The sequence below is a fragment of the Bubalus bubalis genome, chromosome 2 (genome assembly GCF_019923935.1).
Source record: "Bubalus bubalis isolate 160015118507 breed Murrah chromosome 2, NDDB_SH_1, whole genome shotgun sequence".
In the NCBI taxonomy this organism is placed as follows: Eukaryota; Metazoa; Chordata; class Mammalia; order Artiodactyla; family Bovidae; genus Bubalus; species Bubalus bubalis.
In genome coordinates this window covers 36,177,833-36,201,933 of record NC_059158.1, presented here as the reverse complement: position 1 = coordinate 36,201,933, position 24,101 = coordinate 36,177,833, and the positions used below count along the sequence as shown (strand labels likewise).

Below are 24,101 nucleotides of genomic sequence, written 5' to 3'. Positions count from 1 at the left end.
AATCTACTGATTCAATGAAATCCCTATTAAAATTCCAATGGCATTTTTTTTTTTTTTGCAGAAATAGGAAAATATATCCTAAAATTCATATAGGATCTCAAGGGACTCCAAAGAGTCAAAACCATTTTGAAAAAGAACACCATTGGAAGAACACACTCATGTTCTCATTTCCAAACCTACCACAAAGCTACAGTAATCAAAACAGTGTGGTACTGGCACAAATACACCAATGGAATAGAACAGAAAAACCCCAAATAAATTCTTGTGTATATGGTGAAATGAACTTCAGCAAGGGTGCCAAGACCACTCAGTGAAGAAAGAACTGTCTCTTCAACAAATGTTTTTAGAAAATTAATATCCACATGTAAAGGAATGATTGGACCCTTACACCATATACAAAAATTAACCCCAAATGGATTAAAGACCTAACCATAAAACCTAAAAATATACAAGTCCTAGAAGAAAACATAGGGGAAAATCTTCATGACACTGGACTTGGCAACGATTTCTTGGATATTATACCAAAAACACAGGCAACAAAACCAAAAATAGAGAAGACTGCATCAAACTTTAAAATCTTTGTGTATCAAAGGATACAATCAACAGAGTGAAAGGCAGCCTACAGAATAGGAAAAATATTTTCAAATAATTAATAACCAAAATGTATAAAGAACTTCTACAATACCAAAAAAAAAAATCAAGCAACCCAATTAAACAATTAAATATAAATCAAATAACCCAAAGGGCTTGAATAGGCATTTCTCCAAAGATGGTATACAAATGGCCAACATGCACTGAAAAGATGCTCAGCATCAGTAATCATCAGAGAAATGCCCATCAATGGATGAATAAACAAACTTATACATGTACAATGGCACAGATTCAGCCTTAAAAAGGAATTCTGACACATACTACAACATGGATGAACCTTAAGAACATTATGCTAAATGAAATATGCCAGGCACCAAACGACAAATACAGTATGATTTCACTTACATGAGGTATGGAAAATATTCAAAGAGTCAAATTCCTGGAAACAGAAAGTATAATGGTGGTTACCAGGGACTGAGGAGAGGAGGAAAAGGTTATGTATGGATGGGGTTTTAGATTTGCACAACGAGGTGAATATCCTTAGCACTACTGTTAAGGATAAATAGTAGTTTTTAAAAATATTTATTTATTTAGCTGCCCTGGCTCTGAGTTGTGGCGCACAGGATCTTTTAGTTACAGCCTGTGGGATCTAGTTCCCTGACAAGGGATCGAATCCAGGCCCTCGGCACTGAGAGTGAGGAGTCTTAGCCACTGGACCACCAGTGAAGTCTCAGTAGTTCTTTTTGCCTTTTTTTTTTTTTTTTTACTTTACCACATTTTAACCAAAAGTAGTTAAGTGATACTTTTATATGTTTCTTCCTTTTTGAAGAAAAACCATTAAAACATTTGTTCAGCACAAATGAGACCTGTGAACTCAAGAGTTTCCAGTCTCACATGGAAGATGAGAAATAGAGAGAGCCTGACTAGGTAAGGGCCCCTTATGAGGCCGCCAGAGCAAACACAGTAAAAGCTTCACTAAGAAGCAGGGTAAACTACACGTCAATTGCTATTTCCTGAGTGTGCTTCCAACTGATATGACTGATGCAATCACCTGGGAGTCCACTCTATCCCAAGGTAATTTTTACCCCCACAAATGGATCTAAACCTACCAGTCTAGATGAAGACAGTCCCCAACTACTCTCCAGACCAGTAATTCCACTGGCCAAGGTAAGATGCCTATCTGTTTTGTTCTTGGGAAATACTGTTCTTTGTTAAGAAACTACATCTCTCCAATGTTCTTGGTGTTAGGTCCCCTTCTTTACAGTGATAATAGAGAGATAGTTTGGGTTGGCATACATGTGTGCATGCAAGTGTGTATTTTATAGATCCATGAGATTAAAAAAAAAAAATCTGGGAACTACTGTTTTAGATAAAGTCCTCTTAGACCAAAGCCTTGGAGAGCCTTCTAACCTTCTGAGCCTATGATCCTAAATGGCTCAGAGAAAGGCTTCTCATGGTAATTGCCAACATTGGTTTTGGGCTCTTGACTATGTTTTATTTTGCACAGAACTATTTCCTTATTAAAAGTACTTTTATTTCATCTTCAGCTTCCTACCCTATAAAATAGTTATGGCACATATTTTTAATGTGTCATTTACAAATAAACTAAGAGGCAATATGTGTGTGCGTGCTAAGTCATTTTAGTCATGTCCAACTCTTTGTGACCCTATGGACTACGGCCTTCCAGGCTCCTCTGTCCAAGGGATTCTCCAGGCAAGAATACTGGAGTGGCTTGCTACGCCTCCCTCCAGAGGATCTTCCCAACCCAGGTATCAAGCCTACGCCTCTTATGTCTCCTGCATTGGCAGGCGGGTTCTTTACAACTAGCAGCCCCTGGGAAGCCCCCAGAGGCAGGACAGCATCGCGCTTAAATGTTCAAGCCAAACTGCTGGGGTTGGAGTTCAAGCTCTATCGTTATTAGTTATATATGACCTTGGGAAAATAATCTTTCTGGGGCTCAGTTTCCTTCTCTGTAATATGGAGACAATAATAGTTTATACTTCATAGGGTTGTTGTGAGAATTAAATGAGTTAACATCTGTAAAATGCTTACAGCAATGCCCAGCACACAGTCAGAGCTCAAGAAATGACTGTCAGCATATAAAGCGACCCTGTAACTTGCTCCACATCACAAACTGGCACTGCCAGTGAAGGAAGGATTATAACTGTGATTATGCTCTCTGCTGAAATCCTTCCACTACCCACACAAACTCCTCTTCCCATTGGTCCAATAATATAAGGTAATGTACAGGTATTTGGGGGCAAATTCTTACTCTGGGCTCTTCTCAGTCACCTTACATTAGGTTCCTGGACCCAGTTCAAGGGTGTGTGTGTGTCTGTGTGGTGTGTGTAGGCTTCCCCACACCAACAAGCAATTAATTCCTGGACGCCATCAGCGTGTCTGAGAATTCAACTGAATTCTGACACTATCTACCCAGAGATGGAATCAGATTCCACAGGTAAAGGGTTCAGTCCTACAAAACCATCTCTGCTTCAGACACCAATTGAAACCCCAATTTGTGACCTGTGGTTCTGACCAACTGGCTATTAATTAGAGGTTCCCATGACTCCCTCTTTGGGTTTGATGCATTTGCTAGAATGGCTCACAGAAGTTAGGAAACTCTGTTTACTTACTGTATTACCAATTTATCATAAAGGATATGAATCAACAACTAGATGAAGAGATACAAAGGGTGAAGTCCTAAATGGGACTTGTGTTCTCATGGAACTCAGGACTCAGCACAGCAGCACATGGAAACATTCTGGTTTCCCAGCATGGAAGCTCTTTGAGCCCCATGTCACAAAGAGTTGGACATGACTAAAATGACTTAGCATGCACACACATATTGCCTCTAGTTTATTTGTAAATAAATAAACCCATTTTAGGTTTTTATGGTGGCTTCATTACATAGGCATGATTTCTTAAATCACTGAGCACTGAGGACTGATTCAATCTCTCCCCACTGCAGAGGTCAGGTGGTGAAATGAAAAGTTCCCACCCTCTAATCACACGGGTGGTTCTGTGGGCAACCAGATCCTGTCCTTAGGTGCTTTGCAAAAGTCATTTCATTAACATAGCAAAATACGCCTCCATCACTCAACACTTAGGAAATTCCACGGGGTTTTGGAGCTGTGAGCCAGGAACTATGCAGAAAGACCAAATATACGTGAGAAACATATTTTGGTCATCTGCATGATCTATATATATATATATATATATGTGTGTGTATTTTATAAATCACATTACCGCACACCTCTTCAAGTAGAATCCAACTTAGTCCCTCACAATCTGATCCTGCCATTTTAATGCGGCAGGTTTGTTTACAATTTAAAACTACCTTCTTCTAGATATTTTTCAGATGAAAAATGTTTGCCCAATTCGAAATCTGACACACTTAAGGCTTTAAGAATATGTAATATTAATCAGCTTCACCACTTTCAGGAGCCTCTCTCTCAAGCATGCTCTCTGAGATGCTCTGCTTTGCATTCTCAAGTAGCTGTTGTGTGATGAGCTGCACAGAGATAACTCAAGCAGAATACGGAAAGGAAACACTTTGAAGACACACCAAAGCAAAACTTCAAATGATATAGCACCACTGGGAACTCAGAGAAATCACAGCGGCTGATAAGCCTAGGGAGCATCGACGAGCACCTGGAGTCTATCTCTTTCTGAAGAGAGGATGGCAGGTGCACACTATGCCAAACTCCACACAGCTGCAAATCCTGGACTAGCCTGGGCAGCTGGTGGGACCCGCTGGCTAGATGGTAATTATTGGTCAGGCATCTTCAGCTACAAGGGCTAAGGTGTAGCTCATTACATCTGTATTCTTCAACGGGTTATTTATCTCAGTGCTAGAGTGATGGTTAGCCTCGAGGCATGTTTACCCATCTGCTAAAAAATAAAAATAGAAAGAATCATACACAAAGGGAAAACATATAAAGGGCTTAATAAAATTTGTAATGAGTCCTATGAGAGATCATCTCTTCTCAATCCTCTCTGTACCTTATTATAGAAAAGTCCCTTAAAATCTGAGAATGAAGTTAGATAAGCTCTAATAAAGTCTAAAAGTAGGAGTTGGTCTCTCTTTGCTTGCACCTGGAGTAGCCACTCTTCCTCCGAAGGGCCATGTGCTTCAGCAGAAGCTGACTTCAGCACTAGCTCCAGGGATGGGTCCTGTGAGGTCTCAGCCAGTTTGTGCACAGGCAAGGGTCACAAGTCTAGCAGTGGGCATGTGGCCTAGCTTTGCCAGTCAAACTGAAGGGGAAGGGCATAATCCACATGCAGGTAGAATAAGTTTGTATTGAATCTTGGACATTTTGAATATTGTGAGATTCTGAGTCTTGCTTAAATCCTAAGGAAAATGTTAATATTTGCTTTAGTAAGTAATCAACCTGCTGGTTGGATTCAGATCACAAGTCCCAACCAACCCTTCTGTGAGGTATGGCTTAAATATCAGTTCTTCTACTGAGCCTGTGCTCCAGAGCATGGGAGCCGCAACTACTGAAGCCCGCGTGTTCCAGAGCCTGTGCTCTGCAACAAGAGAAGAAGCAATGAGAAGCTTCTCACAGCAATGAGAAGAAGCCTCGCAGCAACAAAGACCCAGCACAGCCATAAATAAATAAATAAAATTATTTTTTTAAATTATAAATAAATATCACTTCCTCAGTGAAAGCCTTTGCAGAAATATTAGGACTGTCTGGCATGAGTGCTAGCCAGTGGCCTAGGCCCTGGGCAGTTATTTATCGCATAATCAATTCTAATAGTTTTTGTGTGCTCTTCAGGACCAGATTCATGCAGCGTGCTGTTGAGGAGGGGACCCAGGAGTGCACAGATAACTCTGCAGGCTTGGTTTCCTGAGCTCCTCCTCCTCCACTGTCTTCCCAGGTACCTTTCAGTTCCTTTCTGACTTCCAGCCAGAAAGCTGAGGCCTTTGTTATCCTGTTCTCTCACATATTTTGAGGGCTAGGCAGCAGGAAGACAAAGAGAAAGAAAAAAAGTGAGAGGTCCTTTTTAGGACTATCACTTCTCTAACTGGAGGGAACTCAAGGAAATCGTGAAGGACAGGGAGGCCTGGCATGCTGCAGTTCATGGGGTCTCAAAGTGTCAGGCACAACCTAGTGACTGAACACCACCAGCAGCTGCAGGGGGCGGTTCCCCTCCCTTAGGACTTTTAGGCAGCCGTGGGCCCTGCGGCTGTCACTGCTAGCACCGCCTCCACAAGACTGCCTGGCGGCTGGGGCCTGGGAGAAGGGAGGGAGGCTTTTTTAAGGAAGGAAGTTTCTACACCTCTTTCTCTGAGTGTTAGAAGTCTCCTTCCCCATCAAGTCAAGATTGGAGGGTTTCTCCTGGAGCTCTCTCTTTCCATGCCTGATTCCCACTTCCAGGTGTGGGCTGCACTCCACCCAGGCCAGGGAATATTCATAGCTGTACTTCAAATCCTGGTCTTTTCTAATCCACCTGCTACTATTGACTTCTCAGAGTCCTTAGATTGCTAGTCCATGAGTTCTATCCAGGATTTTAGCTGCATTCAGCAGGAGACACTAGGCAGAGTGTGCTTACTTCGTCTTATCCAGAAATGGAACTCTCCAGAGGCAAGTATTTTTAAATGCAGTAGTCAAATACGGTTATGTGTCTTATAAAATAATAGAAAATCCATAACTCCGTAGGTATCTTTTTTAGGGTGAGAAAGTAGGCTTTTAGGTTAAAAAAAAAAGTAATCTGGTTTACAGAAAAATTTTAAGTTAACTCAACAGATGTTACCCGACTGAGGTAAAAATCATGCAGTGGTATACACATGTCATAAGTTTGAGAAATGCTGATCTACAGAAGTGACTCGCTTTCTAGAGCTACTTATAAACAGTTCTATTTTACTACATATATATCTGCTTATATTATTTGTTTTATTAACTGACCTTGTGGTTGTGTCCTTCTGGCTATTATAGTCTATAGAATACTGGGGAAGAACAGCAAGGTCATTCAAAAGCAGAGATATTACTTTACCAACAAAGGTCCGTCTAGTCAAGGCTATGGTTTTTCCTGTGGTCATGTATGGATGTGAGTTGGGCTGCGAAGAAGGCTGAGTGCCAAAGAACTGATGCTTTTGAACTGTGGTGTTGGAGAAGACTCTTGAGAGTCCCTTGGACTGCAAGGAGATCCAACCAGTCCATTCTGAAGGAGATCAGCCCTGGGATTTCTTTGGAAGGAATGATGCTAAAGCTGAAACTCCAGTACTTTGGCCACCTCATGTGAAGAGTTGACTCAATGGAAAAGACTCTGATGCTGGGAGGGATTGGGGGCAGGAGAAGGGGACGATAGAGGGTGAGATGGCTGGAATGGCATCACCGACTCGATGGACGTGAGTCTGAGTGAAATCTGGGAGTTGGTGATGGACAGGGAGGCCTGGCGTGCTGCGATTCATGGGGTCGCAAAGAGTCAGACACAACTGAGTGACTGAACTGAACTGAACTGAAAAGAAGCTTTCCTCGGGAAGATGGGTCTGAGGGACTTCCAAAGGAAAGACGGTAGAAGGGAGCGTTACACACAGATCAGGCAGTAAATGAAGAAGGTATGGATTCAGAAGTTACCTTCTTCTTTTAGAAGGTTGCCAAGGGAGGTGGTGGAGGCCAGTGTCGGGTGTTGCTCCTGGCCTGGCTTTGGCCCACAGGCCTCTCAGCCTGAATCTTTGCATCTGAGCCTGCTTAGCCAATGCCACAGCAGACAGGATGTCTAGGCAATTCACAGGCATGATCAAAGGTCCCCATGACAGACGATGGCAAGGAGCCATGCAATCTACCATAATTCCTTCATAGCTTGACTATACATTAATTCAACCCCCCCCCCCCAACAAAGAGTATTCCAGAATATGAATGGATTCTCCAGAGACCACAGTCACTTTCAGTAGTGCTTCACTTGACAAGGTCCTGCTAAGTGTTACCAGAAAATCTACCCAGCTTCACCATTACCGTGACATCTGAGGCTGAAGAAAGTGATGAAACTGTTCAGATCCTCAAATCCTCAAATCTACATACAGTGAGAAGTACCTGGATGAAGCACCCCTCTGGGAAATACTCTCCCAGGTAAACCTAGAAGATAATGACGTCACAGAATAATTTCACAGAAATTATGAATAATGTCGCAGACATTAAATTATCAGCATTGAAGGCAAGAAGAAAGCCCTGGTATGGTGATGCTTTTTACCTTAGTGACAGCGATGCAGGAAAAATTAAGTGAAAGGGCAGATCAAATAAAAACTATAAGAGAAGAAAAGCAACAAAAAGAAGCAGAAGCAGCTGGAAAGCAATTATTTCATAGCATTCCTGATACAATTGAGAATTTCTTAACGTGGAAGGCCAAGTTAGATGCAGAACTCCTGGAAATTAAAAAGGTTAAAATAATCTTTAGAGATGACTTTTGGCCATTCAGATTTTGCATGTCAGCTTCTTTTTCCATTAATATTCTAATGGTATTCCCAGTCGTGTGCATTCGGAAATGGCTGAAGTTGTGAGAGATACAAAAGACATCCAAATGCTGAGGAGGAGCCTCACGGCCGCATTAGTCAACCTTGCAGTCATTATTAAGTGATTCCGTCTAATGAGCCAAGTAGTCTCCTTCTGTATAAAAGTCTATTAAACAAATTATAGGGTCTTGGGAGCCACTCACTAGGGAATGAAAATCTCACACATATCTGAACATTTTTTCTTCAACAAATAAAAAACAATTAGAATAAATTTAACATCAGAATAAATTTAACATCAGGTACTGAATTTTTTTAAAAGTTACACTTCTTGACAAAAGTGGTGCTAACTTTGAAAACAAGATAAGATTAAAACAACCACAATACCGGTGACTGGATAGGCCCGCTTTTATTTTTATATTGGGGTTCTAGATAAGATTTGAAAAATCCCAAACCGTTTGGTGCCTTAAAAAAGAAAATTGCAAAACGTCAAGCAGCTCCCACTTTATTCTCGGTTCTTAGCTACTGAAACACCTGCTGCTGCTAAGTCGCTTCAGTCGTGTCCAACTCTGTGCAACCCCATAGACGGCAGCCCACCAGGCTTCCCCATCCCTGGGATTCTCCAGGCAAGAACACTGGAGTGGGTTGCCATTTCCTTCTCCAATGCATAAAAGGGAAAAGTGAAAGTGAAGTCGCTCAGTCGTGTCCGACCCTCAGCGACCCCATGGACTGCATGCAGCCTTCCAGGCTCCTCGGTCCAGGGATTTTCCAGGCAAGAGTACTGGAGTGGGGTGCCATTGCCTTCTCTGTGAGAAACAGCAGTCAGTGTTTAAGACCCACCGTAGCTTCACTGCCATGAACTCAGACTGCCCTGAAGAGGGAGCTGTCACTACAGCTAAAGACGCAAAGGCTGGGATGGAAGCCCCATGAGGGTAGAGGGGTTTTTTGCTGCTGCTGTTCACTGACATTTCCAGCCCTAGAACAAGACTGGGACGTCACAGATGCTCAATTAATACTGAAAAATAAAAGGCTGTCCAGGAAGGCCTTCTGGTCCTCCCAAAGTTGGGAACAACCAATAAAAGAACATTCTGAACCTGGGATTTATCAGTGGGGTCATTGGCAAGGTTGGATGGTGTGCCTTCTTAAAATCAAACCCTCCTTTCTCCTTTAAGTGCAGGTTTCCACAGATCCTGATAATCTTTATCATATTCTCTAGCACAATTATGAAAAAGGGACAGCATTTTCACTTTTCTAATCTGGGGGACTCAGCTGCACTCAATTGGGATGTCATTAGAATCTGCATAGGGTTGCTGTGTGGCAGGCACAGTCCGCCTAGGCACTAGAGAGAGCGCCATGACTTTCTTGCCTATATTGGGGTCATTGTAATGTGCTAATGTAGAAATAAACCTCAGTAATTATCATTATATATCTAGTGAGAAAAGTGGTTGTATGTTACATTTTTACAAATCTTTTAAATGCCTGGAATAAGTAAGACAGCTGGATTTTGCTACTTTTTTTGTTTCTTTCTGAGAAGACGACATGTGTTTATTTCTGTTTAAACTTTCTGTTTTATATTGGAGTACAGCCAATTAACAGTGTTGTAATGGTTTTAGGTACACAGCAAAGGGACTCAGCCATACACATACATGTATCCATTCTCCCCTAAACTCCCTTCCTGTGCAGGCTGCCACATAACATTGAGCAGAGTTCCGTGTGATGTACAGTAGGTCCCTGTTGGCTGTCCATTTTAAATATAGCAGAGTATACATGTAGATCCCACACTCCCTATCTCTTCCCTCCATTCTTTGTACATCATGCTGTCTTTGGAAAACTCCACTGCATACTCATGTGCAAGTATGTTTTAATACTGTTATGAAAATAGCTTTGACTCCCAAAAGTTTCAGGGGCTCCTGGCCACCCTTTAAGACACTGTGGTAGAGAGTACACTGAGAGCCGTAACTGTTACGAACATTCAGAAGGGATTCTCAAACAAGGAAAGAGAGTTCAAAAAGATGGAGAGGGGAAAACATCACTGCTTGTAGCCACACTTTACAGGAAAGCTGAAATATTTCATCAGTGTGCTTGTGTTACTTTAAATGTTGCTTTCTCTTTGTACTTGACCATATTTCAACAGGAAATGAAATTGCTATTTGAAGAAAAGAAAAGCCAGTATTTCTCTCTGACAAGACAAAACAGAACAAAAACCAAAAACCACGGATTCTAACTCCTTCCAGTTCCTATATAAATGTCGACTGCTCATGTACATTTACTTTTTAGATCATCACTTATAAGTGACACTCTTATAAGACCCATATCACCTTTTCTCCTGCCTTTTCTTCTCTTCAACAACTTCCTGCTCACTGTCAGTCAAATGTTATTTAACAGGACAAAAGAACAATTTCTAATTACCAATCAGTTACAAACTGCTGCACAGTTCAGTCTTTCTGTCTGCATGTTTCCATGATCAGCAATTAAATAGTAATCTACAAATCAACTCACTTCTTAACAGGTACTGGTCCTTAGCTAGAGTCAGGTGATTTCTATCTAATACAAACAATTCATAAAGAAGTAAAACAGTTGTATTCATTTAAGTATGGTCAAGAAAAAAGTAATTATTTATGAACCTCACATCATCTCACACCATTATTTTTCCCAAACTTAAGAAGAAGCATGATTTTACATTTTCTTTCCCAAAAGCAAGCAGAAACAGATTGGTTATGGTGACTTTTTCAGGTGATATTTGACTTTATTATCTTACTTAAATCCCTGTGCACCTTAGCAAATCTTCTAAGTTGATAAAAACACTAGGCCAGCACCCCATTGGTTAACAGCACAGGCTCCAGAGCGGAGGACCTGGGTTTGAATCCTGAAGCTGCCACTTGTGATATGACTTTGAGCAAGTTCATCTATGCCTCCTTTTTCTCAGCTTTTAAAATGAAGATAATAACAGCATCTGCCTCATAAGTGGATGACAGGATTAAATTCACTAATGAATAAATGAGCAAAGCACTTAAAATGGTGGCTAACACAGAATAAATACTCAGTGAATGTCAATCTCTGTTTTTATATATTTGTCTTCTAAAATAAGTCACAGCAGAAAAAAATTGCCCATTATAATCTATTAGAGCCCTGGAACAATACAAAAGGGAAATATTAAAAAGAGATGACTGTTTTAGTGTCCTTCTCTCTTAAAATAAGTAGCTGCCTGTATCACCCAAGGAAGTGCTGACTAGCCATGGAAAAGATACCAGACATTTTCAAAACTATTGTGATTCTGTGAAACAAGAAGAAAAGAAAACTCAAGAAGACTTGTCCTTCAAAATAGATTAAAGGAATCTTAACAGAAAATGTAACACAGCTATCTAGAAACAAGAGAACTGTGCATCCTTTTTGACAGAGATACTTTTATGGGCAAGATAAAACTATCACAGCCCGAAGATGCTTGTTAATTCATACATACCTGTAAGCAATATTTACACCACATGATATGTAGTAAGAGATGAGGGTGTGTAACTCTATTCTCATACATAGTCTTGTAGCATACTCTGAGAGAAATGAAGCTTGAAGCCAAAAAAGAAAACATTCATGAAAAAATTTAAAAATCCTTGACATCAGGGTTGACTTTATCCAAGAAGGCTTACCTCTTGCAGTGTATCACAAGATTCATCTATGGAAGGCTGGTACATAAAAATGCTAACTGGGATACATAAGAAAACTATAGCTAACATTTACTGAATACTCACTATGTTTTGGACATCATTCCAAGTTTTTTTATATAGATTAATATATAATTATATATAAGATTATATATAAAATATATAAGATTAATTATATAATTAATTTTCAACATTGCTATGAGATAGGCATTTTATTGTTCCCACTTATACCCAAGGAACTGAGGCAAAGAGAAATTAACCTGCCCAAATGTCAAGCTAATAATGGCTAGTCAAAAACAGTCTGGCTCCTAAGCCCAAGTTTTTAACCAGTAGGCAAATAAAAAGACATATTATGCACTTACATATATGGGGCGGGGTTGGGGGGGGGTGGCTAAGATTCTAACAGAACGTTTTTGTTATTTGTAATGTTTGAATTATTGACAATAAGCATGTATGGACTTGCATAATTTAAATTTTTTATATCATAAACTTAGTAACACCTTTTTATCGGATTTTCCGTAGAATTCTATCTGATTACCACCTGACACACAATCTGCACTTGGCTAAAGAACAGGATCCCCAGGTGATCCCCAGGTGAGCCTACCATCACAGCAGCTGGCAGTGTTTGGAGAGCGAGAAGGGGTTGCTAACACTCTTGACAGGTCATGACAGATACGGTCTCTATCCAACCAAGAGTAAGCTTCAAGACTTACCCAAGAACTGTTTTACTATGGGGGCTGGTCTCCAGGTCCTGTGTTTATTTTCAAATATAGCCGTGTCTCCTCTTAAGTTAATTCATAGCATTTAAAAAGTCACAAAGGTAAGAAGAAAGAAGGCGATGAAAGTTCAGAATGGTGATAAGACAAAGACAGTGACTGAGTGCTCACTCTAACAGGATACCAATCTTGGCCAACTACTGAAGCCTAGTATTATTACATAATACTATTGTGAATAGTTTCCATGAACAACTTTTTATTACAATTTTATTTCTTACCCATTAAACAAGTTTTTCCCATCTTCTTCCATATTACTCCACAGTCATTGGTTAGGTTTCCTCGTCTCTATTACCTACAGGGGGGGAGAATCTGTAAGGTCAGGCTGCTATATAGCAAGAGAAAAACAATTTCACGAATTTTATTTATAAATTCAAAAAACAGGATCAGTATATTACAATGCAGTTTAGTGAACTCCCCACAAGTCCTCAAAATTGAGGTAGAAGAGTGAGGATAAAAAGCTGTAATTTTTTTTTCAGCTAAGAGCAATCAAACATTAAGTCATTTATGAATAGACTGATGGAAGTATGAAAGGTTTACTTCCTGAAAAGATGCACTTCTGTGTTTATTTTAGGTTTTAAAGATTACACACTGCCTTGGCATATAGCTTGAAAAATCAAAACAAATTCATGGCAACAAAAATAATTGTGTTTCAAAAGCCCAAATTCTTTTTGTGTAAGTGAAACATGTAATGATGCAAGATGCCAAGTGATGACATCTTTGTGTTAGGTGGGTTCATGACTTTTAGGTACGCAACATACATTCTACGCACAAGAACACTGTATTAGTCTAAGCTATCTAGAATTTGGACACATTATGTGCACAATCATTTTTTAGGTTTCTGACACTGTATTCAGGAAGCAGGATTCAATAAGCTTGAGATTAATACACTGTCTGCCACCATGTAACAAGATGAAAAGTTCTCTATTTTGCCATCCTAATAGCTAACACAAGAATTCCTCTTAGAAGACACTCTCTTTGTGAAAATATGTTCCCTCAATAGGGTCTCCCACCACTCAGGTCCAGTCCCCTTGGGATGGATGGTTCCCTGCAGAATGGCTGTCAAGATTCCAGAATGATGGTCAAGAAAGGGGAACTGCTTTACATTAGATGAGAAGAACTTGTTTTATCTCTGAAAGGAACAGAGAGAAGGATGATGAGAGGAACAGGAAGAGAAGAAAGGACTAGTATAGCAGAGTGAAGCTGGGGCTGAGGGGGAGGTGAAGTTCTCCAGTCAAGGGAGGTCTGGAACATTTCCAGAACAAGAATGCCTTAAAGGGAAGTTGCATGAATGCAATATAGGGCTCACCCACCTGTTTTTCCTCCTTTCTTCAGTTAGGTGTACTAAAAACACAAATGCCCTGTATGAACAGGGCCTTTCTTAGAATCAGAGAAGAAGCCAAGTATCCCATCTGAGGACATCATGCTGCATATCAGAGGCACAAGGCAAGAAAAACAGGGGCCCAGGAGGCAGAAGCAATTGCATGATGGTAAAATCCAGGAAATGCACAAATATTTTTAGGAAGAGAAGAGCTTACAACTTGCACACATTGTAGGTTGGGGGTTTGAGGCAACCTTATTCAGGAAGCTAAGCTGACATTGTATGGATGGGTGTTTTACAACTATATACTTTCTCCTGTTACTTTAGCTGGGGGGAGGGGCACACCGTGGCACTTGTGGGATCTTAGTTTCCCAACCAGAGACTGAACCCACACCCTTGGCAGTGAAAGCACAGGATCCTAACCAATGGACCACCAGGGAATTCCTCATAAAATTTCCCTCTTTCCTGTCCAAATTTTCAACCCTACTTTTAATATAAAAACAGCAAATGATGAAAAGTTAACTTAATTACTTTTAAATCCAAGTTACTTGAATTAATTCTGGATGTAACCAAAAGCTGGCCAAAACAATCAGTTCTATACTGAGCACCTAGTATACATAACTACACAGAGGCTAAGCTTAAAAGACCTATGAAATAGCTATTAATTTGTCAAGCAGTGACTTCAATACTTATGATGGTGATCTTGAAAACTGGAAAATTATAATAGGTCAGCTTAAGTCTGCAAACTATTAATAAGACTGCTGCTGCTAAGTCACTTTAGTCGTGTCCAACTCTGTGCGACCCCAGAGACGGCAGCCCACCAGGCTCCCCATCCCTGGGATTCTCCAGGCAAGAACACTGGAGTGGCTTCCCATTTCCTTCTCCAATGCATGAAAGTGAAAAGTGAAAGTGAAGTTGCTCAGGTTGTTTACTTGAAAGTTACACAGTCGTGTCTGACTCCTAGGGACCCCATGGACTGCAGTCTACCAGGCTCCTCCGTCCATGGGATTTTCCAGGCAAGAGTACTGGAGTGGGGTGCCATTGCCTTCTCCGATTAATAAGACTACCCTCATTCAAATATTTTCCATCTAGGTCCCATTTATATTGTTTATACTACTGTAATATAGTTTTGAATGGGGGGTGGTGGAAATTCAGATATTTAGAACAAATCACTGTAATAGGACCAAACTAAAAATGTAGAAGACATCCCTTTAAATAGTTATTAGTGATAAAGTCCCAAACAAGCAAATTCCAATTGTACCTATTAAAAGTGAAACTTGCTGAACTCTCGGGCTTTGTGGCATGTGCAAGGCAATAAGAGTATAGGATGTAGAGTAACAGAGACCAGTTATCATCATGGTGGCCGTGCCAGACCTCACGCAAGCAATCTAATTTCTCTAAGCTTGTTTCCTCATCTATGTCAGAGCACTGGCATAAGGATTAAACGAAAATGCAGGTAAAATCCTAGCTGCCTGGCACACTGTTGTCATTTAGTCGCTAAGTTGAGTCCGACTCTTTGCGACCCCATGGACTGTAGCCCACCAGGCTCCTCTGTCCATGGGATTCTCCAGGCAAGAATACCAGAGTGGGTTGCCATTTCCTTCTTCAGGGGATCCTCCCAACCCAGAGATCTGAACCCACATCTCCTGCTTTGACAGACAGATTCTTTACCACTGAGCCACCTGGGAAGCCCAGCCTACCACAGAGCTGATGATTAACAAAAGTTTAGTTTCCTTCCTTTATCTTGCTACATTTACAGTAATTTTCAGGGGTTGAGGAGAAAATTCTTTCTTGAGAACTTTACTCAATTTACTTTTATCCTGCCAAACAATAAAAACCCAAGTGAGCTTTTTGGCCAACCCAATATTAACTCAGTCAGTCCTCACAGTAACTGTGAGGCAGGTATTATCTTTAGTCCCATTTCACAGACATTGAAACTGAGATTCAGAACTTCCTTGGAGGTCCAGTGGTTAAGAATCTGCCTGCCAATGCAGAGGGCATGGGTTCGATCCCTGGTCTGGGAAGATTCCATATGCCATGGGGCCACTAAGCCCGTGCACCACAACTCCTGAGCCTGTGCCTGAGCCCGCAGGAACTGCAACTACTAAGCCCATGTGCCCCGACTACTAAAGCCTGCGAGCCCCAGAGCCCATGCTCTGCAACAAAAGAAGCCACGGCAAGGAGAAGCCTGTGCGCTGCAACTAGAGAAATGCATGCACAGCAATGAAGACCCAGTGTCACCAAAAATAAATACATAAATAATACAAATACAATGAAAAAAATTTTAAAGAAAGAAACCGAGATACAAATAAGTTCAACAGTTAAAAAGTGGCAGAGCTAGGATTCAAACCCAGGTTTCTACTCTTAAGAAATACTGGCTACCAGGGACTGACATCAAGGTGGCAGCAGCAAGGTGCTTTCCTTAAGAGCTCTCTAGGGACGGCGGAGCCTGGTGGGCTGCCGTCTATGGGGTCGCACAGAGTCGGACACGACTGAAGCGACTTAGCAGCAGCAGCAGTGTTATTAATGTAGGGAATGTTCTGACGGTTTACCAAGTAGAACAGATCCATATTTTAGGTAATTAAAGTTATCTAAACTGTATATAATTTATACATCATTAAAATACAGTTTTACATTTATATACCTCAAAATATTTTATTACATATTTCATAGTTTTATATTTATTAACCTATGTTGTCTCTTGCCTGTAACTGTCTTCCCCTGCAAGCTCCTGGAAGACAGCAGCAGCATCTTATTTTACTAATTGTGAACATCAGTGGTGTCCTAGTGCTCACTAGGTGCTCAATAAATGCTGATGAAAGAATTAAGAGACTGGTTATTAAACTGAGAAAAAATGTTCAAGTTCATCTGCTATTTCCATGGTGGCTTATTTCCCACCACCCACTCACTCCTTATCTGCAAGACTTTGCTGGATTTAAGTGTTTTCCTGGTCTATTCCATTTTTGGTCTATTCCAACTTATGAGCTCATGTAGCAAAATGTCTTATGACAAAAAGTCTCAAGCATACAATTAATCAGAAGACTCATGCATGAATGCAAGCATGTAACATATTGTTATGGTTTTCAAATGCTTCCACACACATGTCTGAGATGCCTCAAGACAACCCTGAGAGTACAAAGAAGGTATGATAATCCAGAAAGCTACATCAATGCTGACTGCTTTGGAATGAAAACGTATTCTCATGTCTGAGCCACAGAACCAATGGCTCAGAACCTGAGTTCGATGTTTTCTCTGTAATTGGGTAAAAAGTCTATGAATGATATATATTTTTAAGTCATAATGTCATAAATACATTTTTAAATCATGAATGTTCAGTCATATCCAATTATAAAGAGAGGCCAAAAGGCTTGAAGATACAAGGCAGAGGAAACTCACATAACTAGGTAAGGAAAAGTTTTACATGCACCTACAACTAAATAAAGAGACCTCATATAAAATTTAAGAACAACACAGTACTTTTTTTTAAGATTTTTTAAAAAATGTGGACCATTTTCAAAGTCCCTATTCAATTTGTTAAAGCATTGTTTCCGTTCTTTGTTTTGGTCCACTGGCCACAAGGCATGTGGGATCCTAGAACCCTGACCATAGATGGAACCTGCACCCCTGGCATTGGAAAGCAAAGTCCCATCACTGGACCACCAGGGAAGTCTTGGCAATACCTTTTTAACATTAATAAAGTATTCATACTTTCAGTTAAAATTTCACATGGTAGTCACCACTGCAAATTTTATCATTTTTCCATGGATACATTTTTGTGTTAGAACAAAACATTTCGTGGTGTTTTACCCTTCTTAAATAAAAACAATTTGGGATCAATACAATGTACAAGAGATCCAGAGTCTCAGACTGAAAGATAAGCAAGCCCCACATTAAAATTTTTCTTCCCTAAATGCCTGTGTGGTGGTTAGAATCAAAAAAGTTTTAGAAATCCACCTGCCTTATTGATTGACATCCATATCTGATAAGATACTAAATGGGTCTGTTAATTTATAATGGGAATAAGAACATGGGAGAGTGAGAAAGCCTTAGATTTAGAATCAGAAGACTTGGGGTTAAGCCTCATGTTATCCACTTATTAGCAATGTGAGCTTGGGCAACTTGCGAATGTCTTGGGACCCCATGTCCTCACTTGTTAATGGATATAATACCAGCTCTGCTCCTTTGACTGCTGTGAAGATCAAATAGGAAACTGCGTGTGCAAGCGCACTGTAAACTGACGAGAGCTGCCCATGGTGGGCTTCTCTTCCCCTCCCACCAAGGAAAGCAGAGGCTCTAGATCACTACCCTGGTGAGAGGAGGCACAGACATTCAAATGTTCCAGGGACGTGGGGGCATGCTAGGATAAAAGAGTTTGGTCACTCATGCAGAGCTCAAGAATTTTAAAATGTATTTGGTATCTGGGTCTTCATTTTAGTTAAATGACATGCTGGTCTTAATTAACTGTTTAATAAGAAATAAAGAACATACAACCTTAGCCAGATTGGGAAATCCTTTTCACCAAAAAATAAAATGACCTAAAAGCAACAGCATAATATGCATCTTCAATCATGTAAGATATGCCAACAAAAGCAATACCAAATCCCACGTAGTTTGTAGAGCAGCAGCGCCAGCCACAAAAGACACCTTACGGAGTTGCTATTTCATCACTGTGCTTAAATATAATCCTGGTTTTTTATAATCCCCACATAGGACAGATATTATTAATTGGTAGAGTTCAGACAGCCAGCATTCACAGAAGCCATTTTTAAAGCATTAGTTTGGTCATTACCAAGCACATTTTATAAATACTATACAACAATTTTGTCAGCATTGAACAGCACTGTAAAATGGGAAGAGAACACTTATAAAAAATCATACTTTTACTAGAGACCATGCTGTGTGTGTGCGTCGGGAGGATCACATTATTTGCTTAGTTAATTCTCACAATGAGGTAGGTGTCAGTGGCATTTTACAGATGAGAAATGGATACTCAAATTGGTGATTAGATGACTAGTCCAATATCTTATAGCAAGAAAAAAGCAGCGCTTCGCAGGGAAGCTCAGTTGTTAAAGAATTTGCCTGCAAAGCAGGAGACCCCGGTTTGATTCCTGGGTTGGGAAGTTCCCCAGGAGAAAGGATAGGCTACCCACTCTAGTATTCTTGGGCTTCCCTGGTGGCTCAGACGGTAAAAAATCCGCCTATAATGCAGGAGACCTGGGTTCGATCCCTGAGTTGGGAAGACCCCCTGGAGGAGGGCATGGCAACCCACTCCAGTATTCTTGTCTGGAGAATTCCCATGGACACCCTGAGGAGCCTGGCGGGCTACAGTCCATGGGGTCGCAAAGAGTCAGACATGACTAAGCTACTAAGCACAGGCCCAATATAATTGCTTCAAGTTGCCGGTAATTCCACATGAGTGGCAAAGAACAGGAGGTTTAGGTGAAATTTTGCACCATGGTAAAACTTGGTTGGCAGATACCAATATTCTAAGGCACTTCACATGGCTTGTTCAAGGAGTTACTGAGCTGTAAATCTGCACTCCTTCTGTAGAAACGGTATCTAATTTTAAAATTTAAACATAAAGACTTGTCACTACAGCTAGCTGTTTTCAGAGAAAATACTGCAAAGGAAACATTAATTCACTAAGTAGAGTCAATAACTGTTTTATAAAGAAGCTATCTCTTAGTGATCACATCTAAACAAGTGCCAAAAGTTACTTGTGTCTTACAGACATGAAATATTTTTAGAAGAATTTTGAAATATCATATTAAAAAAATACTCTGTAAAATCAAAGCTCTTCTTTTAAAAGTTTCAGTTCAGTTCAGTCACACAGTCATGTCTAACTCTGCGACCCCATGGACTGCAGTACTCCAGGCTTCCCTGTCCATCACCAACTCCCGGAGCTTACTCAAACTCATGTCCATTGAGTCGGTGATGCCATCCAACCATTTCATCCTCTGTTGTCCCCTTCTCCTCCTGCCTTCAATCTTTCCCAGCATCAGGGTCTTTTCAAATGAGTCAGTTCTTCAAATCAGGTAGTCAAAGTACTGGAGTTTCAGCTTCAACATTATTCCTTTCAATTAATATTCAGGACTGATTTCCTTTAGGATGGACTGGTTGCATCTCCTTGCAGTCCAAGGGACTCTCAAGAGTCTTCTCCAACACCACAGTTCAAAAGCATCAATTCTTCGGTGCTCAGCTTTCTTTATAGTACAACTCTCACATCCATACATGAGTACTGGAAAAACCAAAGCTTTGACTAGACAGACCTTTGTTGGCAAAGTAATATCTCTGCTTTTTAATATGCTGTCTAGGTTGGTCATAACTTTTCTTCCAAGGAGCAAGCATCTTTTAATTTCATGGCTGCAGTCACCATCTGCAGTGATTTTGGAGCCCAGAAAATAAAGTCTGTCATTGCTTTCATCGTTTCCCCATCTATTTGCCATGATGTGATGGGACCAGATGCCATGATCTTAGTTCTCAAACTATCACTATTCACTACACTACAAACATAAGTGAGATTATGGGTTTTCCCTGAAAATTCCCATAAAAAATTATAAAACAAACATTTTAGAAGTGCTCTGAAAGGGACAATATAAAGATATAATATGGTTTAGATAAATTGACGGACTGTATATCTGCATCAAGCAATGAGAAGTTAAGATATTGGGATAAGATCTGAAGCCTACAGAGCTTTCCAACTCCTTTGTTTTAGCAGAAACAGCACAGAACTTGATGGGTACCCTGTGTTGTGGTTAGAGTATTCAAAGACACAAAAGACATAGACGCAGATGTTAAAAATATAAAATTGCATCAAATTATAAGACAATACCTTGATTAGGCGTAGTGGTTAAGAAAGCAGATTTAGGAGTCAGACTGGCCAGATTAGAATCCCAGTGGGACCCAGTTCCTAGCTCCAAGACTCAATTTTCTCATCTATCTCATACAATTATTGGGGAGTTCCAATGTGTACATAGTCCAGGAAAATCAATGGCAAGAGGCTAAGTGATCAATAAATGCTACCTGTTATTTCTCTAGTAATACCTCGTGTAAAAAATAAAATACACCTGTAAAAACACTGAAGGCCTTTCATTACTGAGCTATTTTTCAAATGTAGAAACTTTAAACATAATAAAGAGAATCAAACTCCTAACTTTCTTGGTAATAGGATACTGGTTAACCTGGGGTAGGGCATAAGGAACAATCACAAAGGGAATTTTACACTTGTAGGATGTTACCCCAGCTTTTGTTTTACTAGTCTTTAATAAAACACACCTATGTTTTAAATGTATTTCATGTTTCACAATTTTTAAAAAATTGAAAAAAAGTAAAAGTTAATATATTTCCAAAGCATAATAATGAAAGAGCATTATTTAACTTTAGAAGAGGATGAGAAGAAAAGAAGAAACAATAAGAAAACAATGCTTTATCATTCTAAGTGTTCTAGGTTACCTTAGATTATGGATGTAACAGCTTAGCTCAGTCATGGAACAGTGTTCACCCGATTCCACTCAATCCTAAGAGACATCATTTTTCTTTGTGGGTCATTTGTTTTAAAGGGTGTCATTGATTCACTGGGAGCACCTCTTTATGATCCTGATATCTGGAGGTTGTAAGGACGCTCAGAGGGCTTTTAGTTCAATATGGTCACTTTCCAGTGGAGGAAACATTCGACTCCTTAGCTTCCAGCCACAGGCTGTCCCTGCTCTACTCCCAGCTATTACTGCTAGTCACCAATGTGACACATAACCTCTTGGATGGCACTAGTGGGTAAAGAACTCACCTGCCAATGCAGGAAACATAAGAGACGTGGGTTCAAGCCATGGGTTCGATCCCTGGGTCAGGATGATCCCCTGGAGGAGGAAATGGCAACCCACTCCAGTATTCTTGCCTGGAGAATCCCATGGACAGAGGAGCCTGGCGGGCTACAGCTCATGGGGTCGCAAACAGTTGGACAAAACTGAAGCGACACAGCACAGCACAGCACAACATGACACGAAGGAACGGGCAAGACCATTCTTTCAATCAGGTGGTAACAGTGACTGGAGAAAAGGTGAGTATTTTATACCAACCATCAGCATCTGTCAAAGACCTAACATGGACCCCAAGATGCTGGCACCTACAGAGGAACCCAACACCTCAATGAAGGCACTCCTAAATATATGTAGAAGTGAACTTATTCAAAAGTATAAAGTCGGGTTTCTGACCCCAAGAATTCTACATAGAAATGAAAACCACCAAAGAATCCTAGTCAACAAATAATGCATTTGGTGGTGTTCTGGGGCAAACTGTACAAAGTACAAAATACAGGAGGGAAAGGAAAATAAGACAGAAGAGTTCTGTTGTGGGATAAAATGCAGAAGGGGTCCTGGAAGAGAACTGAGGACTGCATTTTGAAAATTCGGTAAAGAAATGATTCTAGGATTTCTCCAAATGAACTTGACATTTTAACAACATGTTTCCTTTTCCCATTACTGAAACATGGCAACAGGTGTACTAATTTGTTCTAAATAGTTTTATCTGCTATAATTACAATCAGGAAAGCGTTTCTGCCCTCCTCCACAAAGAACTTTTGGAGGCCATTGAGAAGGGAACAGTAGGAATAAAAAAGAAAACTTTTAAATGGTCAATATAAATTCCTCAAAACAGAAATAACTTTAGGGGTAAGATAGAAATTTTCTTGAGTTTTAAAGTTCACCCCAATAAAACTAGACCCCAAACTTTAAGAGGAAAAAAAAAAAGTCCATGACTGCAACTTAAAGCTGACACTAAATTAACAGGACATTTGGGTGACATAAACCATGGTAAAGAGCACCTATTTACAGCTACTTTAATGAAAAGACAGAACCAAACTGGCAAGAAAAAGAACACCGAAAAGACTTCCCTGGTGGTCCAGTGGCTAAGACTCCATGCCCCCAATGCAGCGTGCCTTGGTTCGATCCTTGGTCAAGGAACTAGATCCCACACATCACAATGAAGTCTGAAGATCCTAAATGCCAGAACTAAGACCCGGTGCAGCCAAATAAATTAATATGTAAATAAATATATTAAAAAAGAACACTGGAGAAGAGACTCAATTCTAGCTCTAGATGGATGAATGAACATAGGTAAGCCACCTCTGTTCTCAGGGTCACAGTTTCCACATCCGTAAAAGGAATGTTTAAGTTACTTTATGACCTAAATTTCTATTATATTATCCTCAAACTTCCTGAAGTCATTTAGATGTCATTCTTCATAGCAAGGCTTCCCTGGTGGCTCAGTGGTGAAGAATCCACCTGCGATGCAGGAGATATGGGTTAGATCCCTGGGTCAGGAAGAGCCTCTGGAGGTGGGCATGGCAACTCACTCCAGTATTCCTGCCGGGAAAATCCTATAGACAGAGGGGCCTGGAGGGCTATAGCCCCTGGGGTCGCAGAGTTACACACGACTGAAGCAACCAAGCAAGCATACACGCTCTCATAGCAAGCTATAGGTTAGGCATTAATGCATTAGGGTAGCAAAAGACCAAATGAATTTATATCCTGTACAATTCTGTTACTGTAGCAAAATTTTGCAATGGTTATAAACCATAAGCCTATTAAGTTTTATGTTGAAACAGGGCATCAAAGAAAGAAATTTGGATCTTCAATGAAACACGATGCATTGAACACCTTTATTTACCTCCCAAACTCCACTAAAATGGCATTAAAAACATAAAATTGCTAAGGACAAAGACTAGGAAAGGAAATGACCATAACAAAGTTTTTGGAAGCTGAAAAGAAGATTGGTAAGTTACTTGATGTAGCACAGCAAAGAAACCAAAACTAAGAGCATCTTAAGAGGTAGCCCAGAGTAAAGTGAACTTGCTTTATATTCCAGAAAAGCTCAGAATGATCTGAAAGTGGGGACATCAGGCAGGGCTTCATAAAGGAAAACAAGGTGAAAGTTCTACCCAAAGGTTCCCACCCTGACTCCAAGCAGCCACCGGTCAGAGCAAGGGAATTTACTCTGCAAAATAAAGAGCCTCTGTACCTAGGCACAACGAGACACAGGCCTACCAGTCTAAAAAGACGGGGATCAAAAGAAGACTGAGATCCTGAAGGCAGATATCCCCAGCTCTTTTCCCACTCAGTTCCCCAAATGTTGTAGGCAGGAATGTAGGCCAATGATTGAAGCACTCTGGGGAAAAACCTGGCTAAGAGAAAAGAAAACACCTATAAACACGGATTGCTAGAGGTGACCCGCTCCCCCCTCCCACACAAACACACACACACACACACCCCCAACACACACACACACACACCCAAACACACACACACACACACACC

General features: G+C 40.5%; 1 protein-coding gene across 9 annotated transcripts in view; it reads right to left on the bottom strand.

The window, feature by feature from the left end:
- Positions 1–24,101, bottom strand: part of MED20 (mediator complex subunit 20) — a 73,105-nt gene that overhangs the window by 14,487 nt on the left and 34,517 nt on the right. For 4 of the 9 annotated variants that reach the window (XR_006545546.2, XR_006545544.2, XR_006545550.2 and 1 more), the window contains 2 exons: positions 23,832–23,968; positions 12,721–12,768 (listed from right to left, as the gene is read on the bottom strand). The exons of 1 other annotated variant lie outside the window; for it this stretch is intronic. Coding sequence is in view for 1 of the 8 variants with exons in the window: in XM_025270068.3 (XP_025125853.1) it covers positions 12,739–12,768 (30 nt within the window). In the remaining 7 variants the exon portion in view is untranslated. Of the gene's footprint in view, positions 1–12,720; positions 12,769–23,831; positions 23,969–24,101 lie in introns of those variants that run through there. 4 more of the 9 variants (XM_006069169.4, XM_025270068.3, XR_006545547.2 and 1 more) reach the window with 2 other exon arrangements.